This window comes from Scatophagus argus, chromosome 17, assembly GCF_020382885.2.
Source record: "Scatophagus argus isolate fScaArg1 chromosome 17, fScaArg1.pri, whole genome shotgun sequence".
Taxonomy (NCBI): domain Eukaryota; kingdom Metazoa; phylum Chordata; class Actinopteri; family Scatophagidae; genus Scatophagus; species Scatophagus argus.
Genome location: NC_058509.1, coordinates 8,971,383 through 8,988,045, shown reverse-complemented (window position 1 = coordinate 8,988,045; position 16,663 = coordinate 8,971,383). Strand labels below are relative to the sequence as shown.

The 16,663-nt window shown below is 40.0% G+C and overlaps 1 protein-coding gene across 1 annotated transcript in view; it reads right to left on the bottom strand.

Moving 5' to 3' along the window:
• Positions 1–16,663, bottom strand: part of csmd3b (CUB and Sushi multiple domains 3b) — a 313,752-nt gene that overhangs the window by 120,375 nt on the left and 176,714 nt on the right. Inside the window, exon 6 of the mRNA XM_046418010.1 lies at positions 10,186–10,298. Within this exon, the coding sequence (XP_046273966.1) occupies positions 10,186–10,298 (113 nt within the window). The remainder of the gene's footprint in view (positions 1–10,185; positions 10,299–16,663) is intronic.

Sequence of the window (16,663 nt, the reverse complement as noted above, 5' to 3'; positions counted from 1 at the left end):
AACTATAAAACCAGTTGTTCCCAAACTAGGGGGGGTGTGAAGCTATTGCAGGGGACATCGAGAGGGCTTCCACCTGAACGTACAGCAGCAGAAGAGTCTTCATCAACTCAAAGCACAACTTCCGAGGCGAAGACAAGAAAAATATGACGAGGCATACATCGCCCTCGGCTTCACCAATACAACTGTGTCAGCTCTTTCCTTCTCTTCGTAGTGCTTATGCAAAGCTAAGCTATGCTACTGGGCTATTGGAACTAGCTTAGATGATGTGAAAGTTGCTGTTTCCAGTGCTAATAAAATTGATGTAGTAATACAAAAGCTTACAGTGCTTTATAAACCTCTGCCTACCATTGAGTTAATCACAGTAACAATACACCAGCAATCATACAGCATCATCAGATTGTGACGATACAAACTGCATTAATTCAACCAAGCGCCTTCCTTGCTGCGCTTACTGTAATGATCCCAGAGCTAATGACTCTTTTGATAAAGCAACAGCAGAAGAAGAAATCAACAATGAAAGCCAGTACTGGTGCAACGCAAGCTCCAATATAATAATAAAAGATGATAAAGGGGCAGTTCATAGATTTATGAGCTCATATGAACCCCCTGAGGAATACAGTGTCTTTGTACTCAGTTTGACTAATGGTTCTTAAGCCAAGGCTGACAAGGGAAAGAACTTGGGGATTTATTTACACAAAAGCTAAATGGTATATTCTACACGTGCTAAATGCTCTCCTTTACCCTCACTGTAATTACCACAGCATTTCAAGATGAGTGCACTTGATCATGAGCAGGTTTGAGACATTATGAGAGTCATATCAAAGGTACCATGTAGTCGACAATCTCCAATATGTCAACCTCCCTAAGGGGAGTGCTGTCTCAGTGCTTGAGTTGACTAATGTTTCCATACCAGTGGCTGACTGCTGTTTCTTTTCGTACTGACTGACTTATTTTGTTGCCATAGCATTGGCTGACTGATAATGCCATCAGTATTTCATTAAGAGCCAATCACAGCCCTGCAGACACAGAAACTCATGAATGCGTAATGAAGAGAGATGATGGAGGGATGTGATTGGTAGGTTCTGCCGCAGGGAAGGAAACAGATTGTTCATACCTGACACACGCATAGACAGCAACAAACAAGCATGCACACGCACAAACACACATTACCAAATATAAACTAAGGCAAACACCCTTTACATAAACAGAGATGCACACATATTGACAGATTCATCAAGTTAAAAAAGACACGACACACACACACACCTGTAAATGCACAGGCACAGCAGCAGGGTGAGTTAAGGCACACATACAAACACACGGGCACACAATTCCAGATATGCAGGGGAACATAGACACACACATGCAGGGACACAAGTCACAAATTCACACAATCACAGCCAGGTGTTGAGGGTGTAAGGTTGGGCGTTAGAGCAGAGTACCATGCAGGGAAGAGTGTGGACAGAATATCTGATCAATGTGACCCTCAACATTTGCCAAACTCCATCCATGCCGAGGATTTTATTTTGCCTGTTCTATTCAAACAGAAAAACTGAAGACAGAACCATAAAGAACAAGTTAGCAAAGGCAAGTTCCAGAGGAAAGAAGTAGTGAAGTCCTCACCCAGAAGGACCACCACGTCTTTTTATCTTATTGTTCAACGATAAAATGAAAGGTTTCCAGTATGTAAACAGCCTTCGAGTATGTGTCCGCCTGCAAAGCATAGTAATTGTTGCAGCACAAAGTGTCTGAGTAAGGAAACAGCATCACATATGCCACAGAGAGTGTGTTATTCAATAAACTTGGTTCATGGTTATCATCCATAGCAAACAGCTTATCTTATATCATCCACAGGGGGGCAGGCAGGCTAACTGTAAGTGACTACAGTATCTTTGCTTCTTCTCTAAATCTAATAAGGATAAATTTAGAGGTAAATTTTCATTGGCATTCGGGAGGAAGGCTGTTAAAAAGTGTTGCATTGTCCCTATTTTATGTGCATCGGGCATTGTAAAAACAGTCACAGGTCAGGGTCAAGATCCCACTGATGTGCAGCAGACAATAGAAGGTAGGTGTGACATTTTCATTATGCTGATGTTGGAGAAAAAAATGCTTTCTTAACATTTAAAATTTTGGATGCTGAAAGAGTCTATTGATTCAGAGGTGCTATCTGGAATTCAAACACGATGCCCACAGAAGGTCAGCAAAAGAGTCCAACCACCCCCTCCATGCTGTCATGGGGTAGTTGTTTCCTCTTCCTGGATGAGTTGTATTACTGTTTAAACAAACTCAACTGGATAGTTTCCAAAACCTCAGACCTTTCCTGCAGGCTCAAAGCCAGAGAGTCTCCTGTGTACTACCATAACAATACAGTCTGATTAATTAATGATGATTATTGGCCGAATAAAAAGGAAAGCAAGAACAATGGTATTTTTGATCAGGCCATCTTAATACAGCTTAATACAGCTTAATGACATCTCTCTTTTTGTTGCTTGTGTTTGGACTGAAGGTGCCACCAATCACTGTCTCTGGACCACTCTCTTAACCATTTATTAATATCACTTCAGTAAAATTTGCCAGCAATCTGCTAAAATATGAGGGGTTTGAACCACATTGGCCATATGCTCTGACAGTGTAGAAGTGTTTATACTGCAGGAGTGGTTCATAAAAGATTCGACGGGGGCATGTAAAAGCTGAAAGATATAACTTTGGAGATATTTGTATTGAAAAAATAATGAAATAATTCTGGAAAATTATATACAAACCTGTCATTTATTTGGCTGATTGGAATCTGCCATTGGAAAACCTTGAAAATGTACCTGCTAGCACAATGTGATTTATCTTTGCTATTGTTGTGAAAAATCCAAAATAAGCTGTGAAATGCTGGGAGAGATCTCAAGAGCACTAGATCTGGTTTCAGCAAATGCTGAATCAGGACAGGTGCAGGCACATTAAGCCAAATCGAGTATGTAAAGGTTTTTTTTGTTTTGTGATCTCCATACAAATGGAAGTATATATTGTGTTTTAGTAAAAAAACAATACAGATGTCATATATGTCATACTGCAGCAATGATGAAGCAAAATGGATCCTCAGTTGTTCCTCTCAGCCATCTTTGACCACCTTGAGAACAGACTGCACTTTCTTCTTTTAGGATGAAAGATTTAGACATGGGGATTCGAGTGAGGTCCGAGTTTATCGTGTGCTTTTAATTATCACATTTTCAAATAAACTGTGACATTCTGACTGCAGCATTAAGAGGACCTCTCCACCCTTACCTTTTCTGCCCCCTCCATCTCCACTTTCTGTAATGTTAATGTTAATTAATAAGAGCCAGACGTTATTTCTCAGTGTTCTGACTAAAACCTGTACAGTAAATGGAACCACTGGCAACCATTCAATTGACTAGATGGCTGGCTGACTGGCCTACCAACTGGCCGGCTGCCAGTCCAAATGGCTGGCTGACTGGATGACTGACCAGACACTCTGGGCTTTTGCCTGACACTGTTAACCGAGGTACTTACAGTAAGTGCAACAGTAGTAAAATTCAGGCTGACCAGTGGATTGACTGGATGACTTTGTAAATGGCAAATACAGTGCAAGAATTTCTTGCTGGCTTCTTGTGTGTGCTGGTGTGCATTGAATTTGTTTCAATAGACTCTGGTTCAGAAATTGCACAGCTGTCTGACTAACTGAATGGTGATTTTACATTTTACAATTAAATGCTAATTCTACAGTGGTGAGAATGTTGTAAAATGCATGTAAAATAACAATCAGTGGCTTTGCAACAGTTTCCTTAAGTGATGCCATTTTTGACTGTGACAACACAAATTTAAAGGTCCAGTGTGTAGGATTAAGTGGCAACTAGCGGTGTCGTTGTGGATTACAACAAAGCGAACACCCCTTGTCTAACCCTCTGCTATGGTGGCAGCTAAAAGGCCAAAAAAGAGCCAGTGTTTGGGTTGCCAGTTCTTTGCTACAGCAGAAATATGGTGGTGCAATATGGCAGACTCTATTCAGGAGAGGAACCGCTGCCTTCGTAGATATAAGAAGCATATTCTGAAGTCTTTTAGGGGGTTATATGTTAATGAAAACATAATTATGAATGTTATATTCAAATTCTGCTCATTTCTGAGATCCGTTATTAGGGAGTATCACTGCGCACCACTTGAGTATGTGGAGATATGCAGAGCTCGACAGGCCTGCTGTGCTTAGTTATGCTTACTTTAATCACAATCTGAGGGAGAAGTTTAGCAAACTCAGTTTATTGCAGTCCCATGTCATTTTCATCACATCTGTTTTTACTCAGTCTTTAACAACCTTGATATTTTTGTAGGCTATTCAGCATGTTTCTAGCTGAAGGAGCAGTTACCTGTATGGCTGCATTTTATTGGTGACTGGATAGCCGACTGTGACTCACAGGCTGACTGGAAGCATCTATGACTCAGTGACTTGCTAGATATCCACAGGTTTTCTCCTAGTTCTTGTTATAAATAATTACATGGCAAGAATATTTTTTCTTGAAAAAAGTATGACCCTGAAAATGATCAAAGTCGACCTATTTAAAAGGTAAATTCATTGTAAAATTGTGTTTTCATATGTCATTCCTTTAGTTGCTGACAACTAAACTCAGAGTTTATCTGGCAACATGAATTGGTTTCTAGCTTTGGGGGAGAGCTCTTCTTTTTTTTTTTAATTAACATACAAAATGACTGAGAACACATTCCCAGTTCCAGCTGCAGCTGAGGGGTATATTTGCTGGGGGGGTTCAGACCATACACCCAGCCACATCTGGAAACTGGCTTGTTCTACCACAGTCACTGTGACTTTTCTCAGATGGTAATTCCATTAATGAGGCTTTCAGCAAAAACTCAAAGCAGGAAGACATTTATCCTTCTAATTTGTTCACCACATGAGGGATGCGCCTCAGTTATTATCCAATAACTTTGCTGGGAATTGTTTGCAGGCTTTCCTGTCAACAAATGATCACCATGACTGAAAGACATTAAACTATTTTTCCTTTCCCTTGTCTCTCTACTGTCATCACTGTCACTTCTCACAAGACTCACAAGTCACTTCTCCGCCCCATCACCCAACCATCCCTCTAACGGGGGGGGGGATTTACCTCATTTAAATGGATCTACCTCTACCTCAGCTCTAAAGATAGAACAGCTACGTTTTGTTTATGTGTGATGTTTTTCCTGAGTGAAATACTGATGAAACTCATCTGGTGAAGGTCTGACAAGGAGACTGGAACTAAAAGTGTACGACAGTTTACATGAAGCTGCAATACAACCAAAACTTCAAAAAATCATTTGCACATTATTGTAGAAATTATAACCCATGATTACAGAATATTATATAGCTTACTTGTCTGCATTTTGTATGAACAGCTTTATTTTAAAAGAACAATACGACAATGTGTAGGGCTGATTTCTTAGAAGCGCCTGATTTCTTAGAAACCTCCCATGTGTCAGTTTTGCCTACAGTTCACAGCACAGACCTACAGGATACAAGATGAATGTTTTAGTAATCCAGGGTCCCGGGGTGAGGTACCGCACTTGGATAGCACGGGTACTGTCCCCTAACAACATGTTGCGAGCACACCGATGATTAAATGAACTTACAGCAGTTCCCAGGGTGAGACACGAGGCACACATCAACTCTGATTTCATCTTGGCCTGCAAAAGACCCTATAGCGTGTTTCAAAACACACTCGGAAATCATTTATAAGCTTTCTATATCAGGGTAAACCGAATCTGAATGTTGGATGTATTTTGGTCCTGAGGTGAAAAGCATTTACTCTAGCTCGGAGATGTGGACATAGCTGAATAACTGCTGAGCTTCAATTAAACATGCTAATAGACATTTAATGGTTGTGCTTATGTAAAGCTGTAAATGACACAGTAAGGAGAAGAGAGGACGTGATATAATGGCGAAAAATCCAAAAGTATAAATGTATAATTTATGAATATTAGAACACAGATTTTAAAGAAAAACACAACAATTTTCCGTTTTCTTATCATACTATTTAACATAAGCTAACAATACTCATTTACAAATGCTAACATTTAGAGATATTTGATCACTGTGCTCTCGGAAGGGACATTTGAAAGGAAATAGTTAATTCCTCCCATTCAGGTTTATCAGCACACAGCCTTTGGCATGTTGATGAATCATTTTGAAGCATCAATTAAGTATTCAAATGGACAATTAACTCTGTAAATTCTTTTTCGGCCATGCAGAGGGAGCTGCAGGGCAATAATACATTAACAGGCATTTCCTGTGTGTCTACAAACACAGCCAATCCATCCACACACGCACACATTCCCTTTTCCTTCCACTCAAGTAGTTTCCAACAGCCATTTATGACAGCAGGACATCAAAAACTCTAAATGGTAATACTTAATTACTTAGCCAATGCCTTATTGCCAAATGACTTGTCCCCTTAAACCCCCTACCCCACCTCCATCTCTCTCTGGCTATCTATCTGACTTTTATTTCTCTGTATTTCACTGTTGGCTTCCATCTATCTCTCTCTTTTAATCTCTTGTCTGGATCGCCTCACTGTTTCACCCCCCTACACTCTCATTTTCTCTGTTGTTTCTTTGTGATGTTCTTTGTTTATTACAGCCTCTCTGTCCCATCTTTTCTGCAAACTTGGAGATAAATCATTAGGAGATAATTATCAATTCAGAACTTCATAATTTGGACAGCAGCAGAAGGGGGAGGTTTTTATGAGCTGAGAGGCTGACCTATAACACACACACACACACACACACACACATGCACACACACACACACACACACACACACAGTCTGTCCAGCTAGCTGGCAGCACCTAGAGCCAAGCATCTCCCTCTGAGGGCTCATAGCAGTGTCTTAGAAACTAAACTCACCCTGCCAAAGCATATTTGTTCATTTAGGCTCTCGGGGAGACAAATTTGGAATTGTTTTCATTCAGTGTTTTTCATATAAACTAGACTAACCCTGCCCCAATGATTTGCCATTATAATTTATTCTGCTGGAGACAAATGGACCTTTGTAGAGCAGATGGCTTGTGGGGGACAAATTAGAGTGGAAAAAAAAAGTGAAATATCATTAAATGAAGCTGTTTAAAGTAAAGATGAATTGATGGATGAATGTGATCACTTGAATGACAATTAAAGAGAAAGTAAACCAGAGGGAAGCACAGCACTGACACTGTTCACACGCATTTCCCAACTTATAGTGAAGTAATAAACTTAAGTCAAATAATGTCTTCATTTTCCAACTGGCAGGTTTGTTAAAATCTGCACACACTGAACTGAAACTTTTTAGGAACTGTGTTTGAAGATTAGGTTTCCCTTCTGCAGTAACCTTTTCAGCCACCCAGTCTGCCCTTGTGCTAATGTGTAAGAGCCAACAAGGTAATGGAGATGAGTGACAGCTGACAGGTAGTAGCCAATCAATCACAAGCTTGTTACGAACTCCAATAATTAATCGACTAACCTATCACGATGACACCCCTCATTAACATGTTGATTAACCTTTTAAACTAATTAAGATCAATTAAGATCAATTATACCAATTAAAATCAAATCTCAAGAGGAGTGGTCAGGTTGTCTGTCAATCAGTCATGGAGAATGTCTGAGAAAGCCAAAGGGAGAGATGTGGAGAGAGGTTGCTTAGGGACAAAATCGAGAGGAAAAGAAAGATGAGAGCCAGGGCTAAGGAGGTACAGCACAGTGAAACATGTTTTTCTGAGCTGTAAACTAAATTATATGAGTTGACAGTGATGAAACGGAGAGTTACAACAGTGTAACCCTAGTTCTAGAAACACACCCTACTTGAATCTTGAAGAAATTCTCTCTCTATCATGATCAAGTATTTGCTCACTGAAATTTACATAAATGTAGCCAGCCAATCAGGACGCAAAACATTCTGAACCCTCTTCAGTGACTGGTGCAGGAGCGGCCCAGCTACAAATGTGCTCTTAGAACTGGGCTTACAGTACTCACAGTATCCCACACATCCTTTACTCTCTTCTGGACCCTATGGGTACAGTGGGTGGAGCCTGTGAATTGACGTCCCTGCTGGGAACAGCCAGTCATGATGTGTTCGAGGACTTCGGGACTTGTTTTAAAAACTTTCATTTCTAAAAGGTTTCTAAAATGTACTATATGCTGCATGTGTACATACTTCACTGGCTATCTTAATCAAATTTGTAAATGGCTGTTCCTCTTGTTTATTTGGCATTTTCTTTACTGTGAAGTTCACACTGGAGACTTAAAGAGAACCACACAGATACTGCATCGTTCTATATACATCAAACAGAAGCAACACTCAGCGTGGTCGTGAGGTGTCATCTGGGGTCACATTGAACTTAATAAGCTCGTCATACCAACAGATTAGAAAATTATGCAGAGTTAATATAAATTCAACACTGAATTAATTTGAGTTTCAGTGTCTTAATTGCCTTAATCGACCACAGTCCTGAAAGTGGCACACAGGAGAAATACAGTAAAAATTTGCAGAGTCATAAAGAAACCTTTTTCTCAAATCAAAATATTTTGTTTTAGTAATCCTTTCATTGACACTAAAAGTCCTTTGGAGAGAAAAGATCTGAAATCAAAATGTAAAACATGCTGATTAGACTGTAGTCAGTAGCTCCATGCGTTTAAAGATATATGTAATTCATTAGTGTTAGTTAAACTTAGATAATACTGGCTATAAAACATAATTTCTACATTGTTTGGTTCCTGTAAATCTCATGTGGGGAAACCATGACTTGCCTATCTGAAGGAAAATGAAAATCCATGTAGAAATGTTTCTCAATGACGATAGAGACAGCTGAAGACAGAGAACGACCAAAAGGCCATGACCAAGTACTGCTGAAAAGAACCACAGTGCTTGGACAGTGAGAACAAACATTGTGACAAAGAGCGGAAAAAAAAGAACTTGATATGTTCTCTTGAAAAGAGAAAATTGCATTCGAAGACATGACACGTAAATGTGATCATAACGTGTCCAAATACAAAACTACATATAAATCTGTACAAACAAGGCCCAGTTCTCAGGACTGCACGTGACACCAGTCTCTGCTGCTGAGAGGTGGCATTTTAGACGGGTGCACATCTTATTTTTTCTTGCTTTGGTGTCTTGCTTGGTATCTTGAGGATTTGATGCGAACTTGAATGTGTGGCAGTGAGAGGTGAGGCACAGCAGGGAGTGCGTCAGTAATGATCAAGTGGCAATCTTGATGTCAAGCATGACCATGAATTACGTCTGTGCTGCCCACCTACTCAGACCAGGTCAGTGGTGTATGTATTGTATTGTTTCCATGTCTTAAGTCCCCCACCAATTTAACTTTACAACAATAAACACAATATTTTTGCTGAAAGTAGATTAGGGGACTTGACCACAAAACACCTTCTGATGTGTAATTCAGTCACAATTTGTTTCCCACTGTGCTGCAGGTACACAACTTGCCCCTGGCCATGAAAACACCAAACGCAGCTCCATGCTCTGTCTGTTTTGTAATGTTGGATGAACATGATGCACAATGCAAGAGTAATTCATAAAACATGGCCAAACTAGTGTATAAAAGGACTTTTCTTTTTTGGTGAAAGAATAAAGGTGATCTGAGACTAAAACAAAGCATGGGAGGGTATAAAAAACGTAAAAATAAAAGTAAAATAAAAACCCTATCTGGTCCAGTCTGTGTTGTTTTTCTCACACGTTTAGCTCTTATTATTGCTATTGGGAGACAAAGACAATGACCAGTGAAATTCCTCATGTTTTCTACTAGTTAAGGTTTGTGTCAAAGAAATTGTATTGTACTATAAGCATTTACCCACAGGAAAAAACGAAGAGTAAAAGATCAGCAAGAAGAGAAGAGACAGTAAGAGAAATTGTTGTGGAAAAGAGATGAGAAGATTGGAGTTAACGAGTGTAATTAAAGGCAGTTAGGGGCAAGATGATGGAGAAAAACTGTCAGTTGAAATGGAAAAAAAAAAGCTGCATGGAGAAACAGAAATAAACAAAAAGGCAAAATAAAAAAAGAGAAGAAGGCAAAGAAACTAACACAGCACTTTGTAAAGACTCGTCACGCACAAAGATCTGTAGAGACAAAAAAAATGAACTCTTCAAGCATGTGCGTGTGTGTGTTTTAACAGCGTGTTGATGTGATGACACATGTCCCATCTTACCTTGATAATGCGCACTGAAACCACGATAACGGTGGTTGCCATCAGTCACAAAATGTAATCGGAGCCAGTTTTTGTTGCTGACGATGGGAGAGGGGACATTACTGCCTGACAACCTAAAACAAAGACAAAGAGAACATTGGTAAAAAATAGAAAACACACACACACACACACATCTAATCCTACAGTAGTTCCTTGAGTTTCAGGCAGAATGCTTCTAAAATGTCCTCACTGTGAAGGTCTGCACATACACACTTGCATGTATGAACACACACACACACACACACACACACACACACACACACACACACACAAATGTATCTTAGAGGGAGCAGGGGAAAATCATGAAACTGTATTGCCATTCAGTAACAGAACAAACATGAGGTCTGTAAAACAAAGAGGTCGAGCTCTAAAAATGTCACTGCAACAATAAAGATCAACCTAAGGTTTAGTCTGTTTTACTTAAGATTTCTTTCACCTCCTCCATCTTGCCTGTGTACCCTCAGTGTGTGTGTGTGTGTGTGCCTGCTGTCTAGAATGAAGTGAGTACAAAGTGAATGACATACACCGAATTACTGGCAGTGTGGAGACTTCACCGCCCACCACAACCAGTCTGTTTCTGCAGCTCCAGTGGAATAACTTTGGATTACCGCATGCTAACTGGTCTTAATGAAGAAGGAAATGATTTATTGTTCTTGTCTTGATTGTCAGATCTCGCCAGTTGGGTATTGTGATTTGATCCAGTGACTTAATTCTTTGTTCCCCCCTATAATTCTGATTAATACACTGGTACAGTCCATACAGCTAGATTTCAAATACGGGTGGTGCTATATTGCACCCTTACTGATGATAACTGAGACGTATAAAAATAATAAAACTATATCATGTTTATAATACACATGATAATATTGTGTAAGTAGTCGTAATAGTGGTGAAATCATGTAGTGAAAATGTGATAATTGTGAAAGCATTTGTTTTCAAACAACTACCAGATTGTCAGACTGTAACACACCTCCTTAAACAATATTAGCTTTTGTTGCACTGAAGTACGCTTATGAGCTGAGGCTTTGATTGTGCACAGCACTAGCAGATAGGATCCAATTTGCAATTCTTTCATCAAGTGGGCAGGATAAGATCCCTTAATTGGCTGAAAAGATGAACAAGGCTCTTATGGTTGGCAAAAAGCAAAGTGTTAGGTCACTGTTGGCAGCCGTAGAGGAGGTGACTGCTTTCCAGTTGACACCTGGAGAATAAAACCCTTGTTCCTGCATGGCTTCAAATATCTGCAGCTCAAATACAATCTCTGCTGGCAACAACCCCGCTCTATACATCAATCCTTTGATATATGGTGCTTTCATCTTGTAGAATCGGCCGACAGGTGCTGTTCCTCTCCCATTACATTTTCATAGCGTGATATCACCTTGGCTATTACGTTTAAGACACAGGTACACATGCGCTTTAACAGTGTACGTATGTAGTGGACTGCCCTCTCATGTTCACTTGCCCTGCTATTAACCTTCACAGTCCATTAATATCAACACACACACACACTCATACACTCATACACGCAAATGTATGCTCACACATACAGAATGATAGCAGCATTATGGTGTATGTACTACTGTCCAACACCTGTGCCCTTTAATCACAGCGCTTTAAAGTGGAGCACAAGAATGCTGAGGAGGTGTTTTAGAAGGTGTGTCTGTGTGACTCTTGGTTTGTGTGTGTGTGTGTGTGTGAGACAGAGAGGGTCACCTTGTGCCCTAGATCAGTACGATTCTCTGATGTCGGCTATTAGTCACACACACACACACACACGCATGCACGCACACACGCACACACACAAACTGCCTTATCTACATAGCAAATGCAGTGCCAACACAGCAACAGACTAACACAACTGTGAATGTAGGTGGAAAAAAAAGAAAAATGTCCTCAGTAGGCACCTATGGCATGAGATATTTTTTTCATGGGCACATATTCCTGTAGTTATGGGGACAAAAATCTGTTTACACAGCCACATTGTGACATTGTGAGTCCCCACAACGTAAATCATTAAATATTAGGGTGAAGAGTTGCTTTAAGGTTAGGTTGAGGTTAGGAGTAGGTTAAGGTAAGAAATGTTTGTTGTTATGGTTAGGTGGTGGTTAAGCTTCCAGGAAATGAATGTAAGTTGATATAACTTCTACAAAAGTGATGGAACATAACTCTGTGTGTGTGTGTGTGTGCGCGTAATTGTTAAGTAATTTTGGGGCATTTTTATACCTTCGCTGCAGACACTAGTAGAGAGGTGAGGGGAAATGAGGAGGCGAGAGATAAAACAAAGTATTGCGGTCGAACGTTGCACCTGCCACCACCTTGCAGTTCACATTCTGACAGACTGCTAAAATTGTATTGAAACTGAATACGCTAAGGTAAATCAATGCCGAATTAGTCCATTAGCTGAAAGAGAGACTGAACAGTAAATGGAAGAGATGGAGGCGGTTCACAAAACTGAAATGCCAGACAATAACCACCCACATCTGAGTTGCCAGAGTGGCACGTCAGACATTTGATGTTTCAAATGTCAATGCATGTAGGTAATCTCTTTATCAACACAAATCCGAACAAAAAATGATTACTTCAAAGTTTGTCCAGAATGTATGTAAAAAGGAATAAAGAGGAAAAAACAAAACACAAAACAAATCCAGAACACAATGTGACACAGGCTGCCTGTATAAAAACATAAATAAATAAATAAATGTATGGAACAGCCTGGACTTAATTGCAACTGCACTAAGACATATTTTTGACAACATAAATGGCTGAAAGTTCATTGGTTTGACCCAAGCTTAGACTATCCTAATACATGATCAACAAGTGTAGATTAAAGTATAGCTCTTACACAAGTAGAAATAATCCAGTGTGCATCTATTTTAAACTGCTGTAAGTAAGTGATGTTTTGTTATTATACGTGAGTGTGAATTATAAGATACTTGTCCACCTCCGCTGTGCACAGACTGTAAAGGTTTAGGAGGCATGCTTCATAATGATTCTTATAACTGGCATAGAAACAAGATAAGTACCAACTCTCAAGGGACACACAAGTACTCAAAGTAGATAAACCTTTTCCCAAAAAAGAAGTTAAAGCACTAGCCTCAGGTAAGACAAAATACTGCTACTGAGATAGGTTGTGTCGAACACTTGAATAGCAATGGGCACAAAGTACTAAGAGGTGTCACTTCAGAAAGATCTTCTTCCTGCTGTCTCGCTACTAACGCATAATCTTTCTATGTTTTATTTATCCTTACCATGTGTGTGTCTAACCTGACTTTAAGACCTCGTTCTCCTTCTCCCCCTCCTTTCCTCAGCTCTCCTCTGTGTCTCTTCATATGTGCACTCTCTCACACACACACACGTATTATTCATGTTTACAGCTCTTAATTCACTTCCTGCTATGACATCATTACCCACAGCGCACCATTAAATGTAGACTGTGCGCATATTGAACCTGTTCCAATATTAAAAGAAGAATGAAATCATAAATCTATACAGAGAGCGAGCGTGTGATGTTAAAATATTAAGCACGCTCAGGAAGCACTTAACAACTACGAGCGACAGGATGAAGGTATAATTAGAAAAACCTTTCTCGAGAAACAAGCTGGAGACTAAAAAGGTCGCTGATCCAGTAGCGGGGAAAACCTCCTCCTAGTACTCTTTGTCTCAGTGAAAACTGTTGAGATGTAGGACAGCGTCAGCATAGGTACCAAGCATGAATGTACATGAAAAATGACGATGCTGAAAAAAGAGCATGTGTCCTTGGCAACTACTTACATGGATAATTAAAGCTTAAAATGACGCTTCCCGCAGAATGCCAAATAACTTCCAAATAAACATCAGCTTGTGAACTGCTGAGAAGCCAGTTGATTTTCCCCGTGTGGACAATTTGTAATGCATTATTAAATCATTCATCTATGCTGATGGCTTCTGTCTGTGACTGCTAAGTGTTCTCCCAAGATATCTGCTATAAAAGCACTTCAGAGCTGCCTGGAGGTATTATAGATCATCTTCAGATGGGCTTTGGAATTTTTTTAATTTATTTATTTATTTTAAACCTTGGCCTGAGAGGGCGTCCTGCTTCGTGACTTGACAGTGACAGAGGAGTAAAATACATTGTGTGAAGCCAGGCTTGCTGCTGGGGGCTACTAACACATTAAAACTTCTGAAAGTGGAAATATAAGTATTGTGAAGATGTCATGGATCATCAACAAAGCATTCGGGATCTTTTGTTTAATCTAAATATAATCTCCTTAAAAAAACTAATTCAATGACCTTTCAAAGACTTTCCAGGCAATCAATCCAGGGCCAAACACGAGACATGGATCGAGGTTAATTGCTGTTTCACTGAGAACTGACAACACTGTAACACTGAGAATTTTTATAATGAGAACTAAGAGGCTTTCCAGAAACTTTCAGACACCAATTAAAAAGACAGCGAAGCTTGAATGTGCGAACACTTCTTCATTGTCTTGTAAACCTCGTCCTTGTAAATGTCTGTGGTGAGCCACAAGTCCCAGAGGTTACATTTCCTCGACATAGCTCAAAGGTTTGCTTAAACTTAGCTTTCTCGTTTGCCCGTCGTGACCTGCACCATTCGACTTCAGTCACGCACGCACGTTACGTTGCTCTTTCTCAAGGCGAGAGGTACATAAATCACCTGAGATCTTGATGTGCTTTAGTGACATAACATATTTCACTATTAGATTCAGTCCAGAAATTGACTAAGAAGAAACTTCGTCAGATTGTCTCTTGTTCCAGTCCTGAAAGCAAGTGCATTTATTATGAAATGCAGTAAATTGGTGTTCTTCTCTGGAGAATTGGAGGAAATTACTTCCTCCGGTGATATTTCATTCTCGTGTTGTACAAAGCACAGTGGGTCCCAATACAGCAGTTCCTGTAGGGAGAAAATGTTTTATAATGCTCAAAACCTCAAAGGAGTCTGTCAGCAATCAGCCACCAACAATGATTGTTCGTGGAAATGTCAAGGGAGCACACAACTATTCCAAATCAGATCCTACCAGGTAAATATACTTCAAAACTTGAGGAAGTTTTGTGTTCAACTGCAACTTGATGAAGTGGAAAAAAATAAATAAATACTGAGATGGAGAGCCAGTGTGTGACCATTTAAGTGTGTGTGTGCGTGCGGGAGAGAGAATATCAAGTGGAGAGTTGCCAGAGGGAGCAAGAGAACATAATTGATTAAATACACTAGACCAAAAGAGCATCTCGTCCTCTCTCCATCTCTCTGTCTACCATCCTCCCATCCATCCTGTTTGCCTCTCCTCCTCCGCGGAAATACAAACCTGCTATTCCACTGGCAGTACTGGAATGAGAGAGAGGGAGAGGAAATGAAGAAGCATGGGGTAGAAGGAGGGCGGAAGGAGGCAAAGATCGATGGAGGCACAAGGAGACACAGAGGGAAGCAGGGAGGGGGTGAGGAAGACACACAGAGTCTGACAGAGGTACACCGGTTCCTTTGTTAAGTTGTTAATTATTCATTTCAGCATTTAAGCAGAACGTGTTCATGAAACACAAAAGCAGTAATGCTAGAGAGCAGATTTTAGTGTTAATTTATGAATACAACATCAACAAGATTTAAATCAAAAAGGTCATTTTCTGCCACAACATATAACCTGAAAGGCTTCTCTGAGCTTAGTTTTGGAAAGTCTAGGAGGTCACTAATTTACTGCGATTGTGTTTAGAGAACACAGAAGGGATATAAAAATCTGCTTAGGTTTATGTGTCCAACACTAGTTTAGATTCCTGTTTAAACTTAAAGACTCTGACACATTGTTTTATCTCTGCTGATCAATTCTACTGTCTTGTAATCCAGGTTGTTAGATGCCACTACCTCTCACACTCACTTCACTTCACACACACTTCACAAATTGCTTGGCAATCACAGTTGTACTCAGCCTGAGAACCCATGAAAATTGTAAACAATCTGTTTACTCTGTTACTTACAGAACAGAGTGTACCATTGCAGACAAATTACCTGATGTTTTCTGTTATGTAACAAATCCCCATTGCATTTCAGAGCACTACGCTGTTGCTTTCACTCCAAACTGATTCCAAATGAATGTTGCCTTTCATCATAAGATTTATTTCACCTACTCTTACGTGCACAATCACACTCACCAAAGTCTAAGGTTTCTGTGCGGTCCTGGAAATGTTAGACCTTGAGTGATGTGAGCTGTTACACTGGTCACTGTCAATGTATTTTCTTTAAAAAAATCCTTTATTGGACAGTAAAGAAGTAGACAGAAAAAGTGGAGAGAGAGAGAGATGGAAGGATGAAGTACAACAGAGCTGGAATCGAACCGGCGGCACCATGTTCTCATAAGCGACACCTTGCACAGAGAAGACAGATGGATACGAGACACCGGCAGTGTGGTATCTGACTTGAACGTAACGAACGGCTTTTGCACACACATGCAGAATG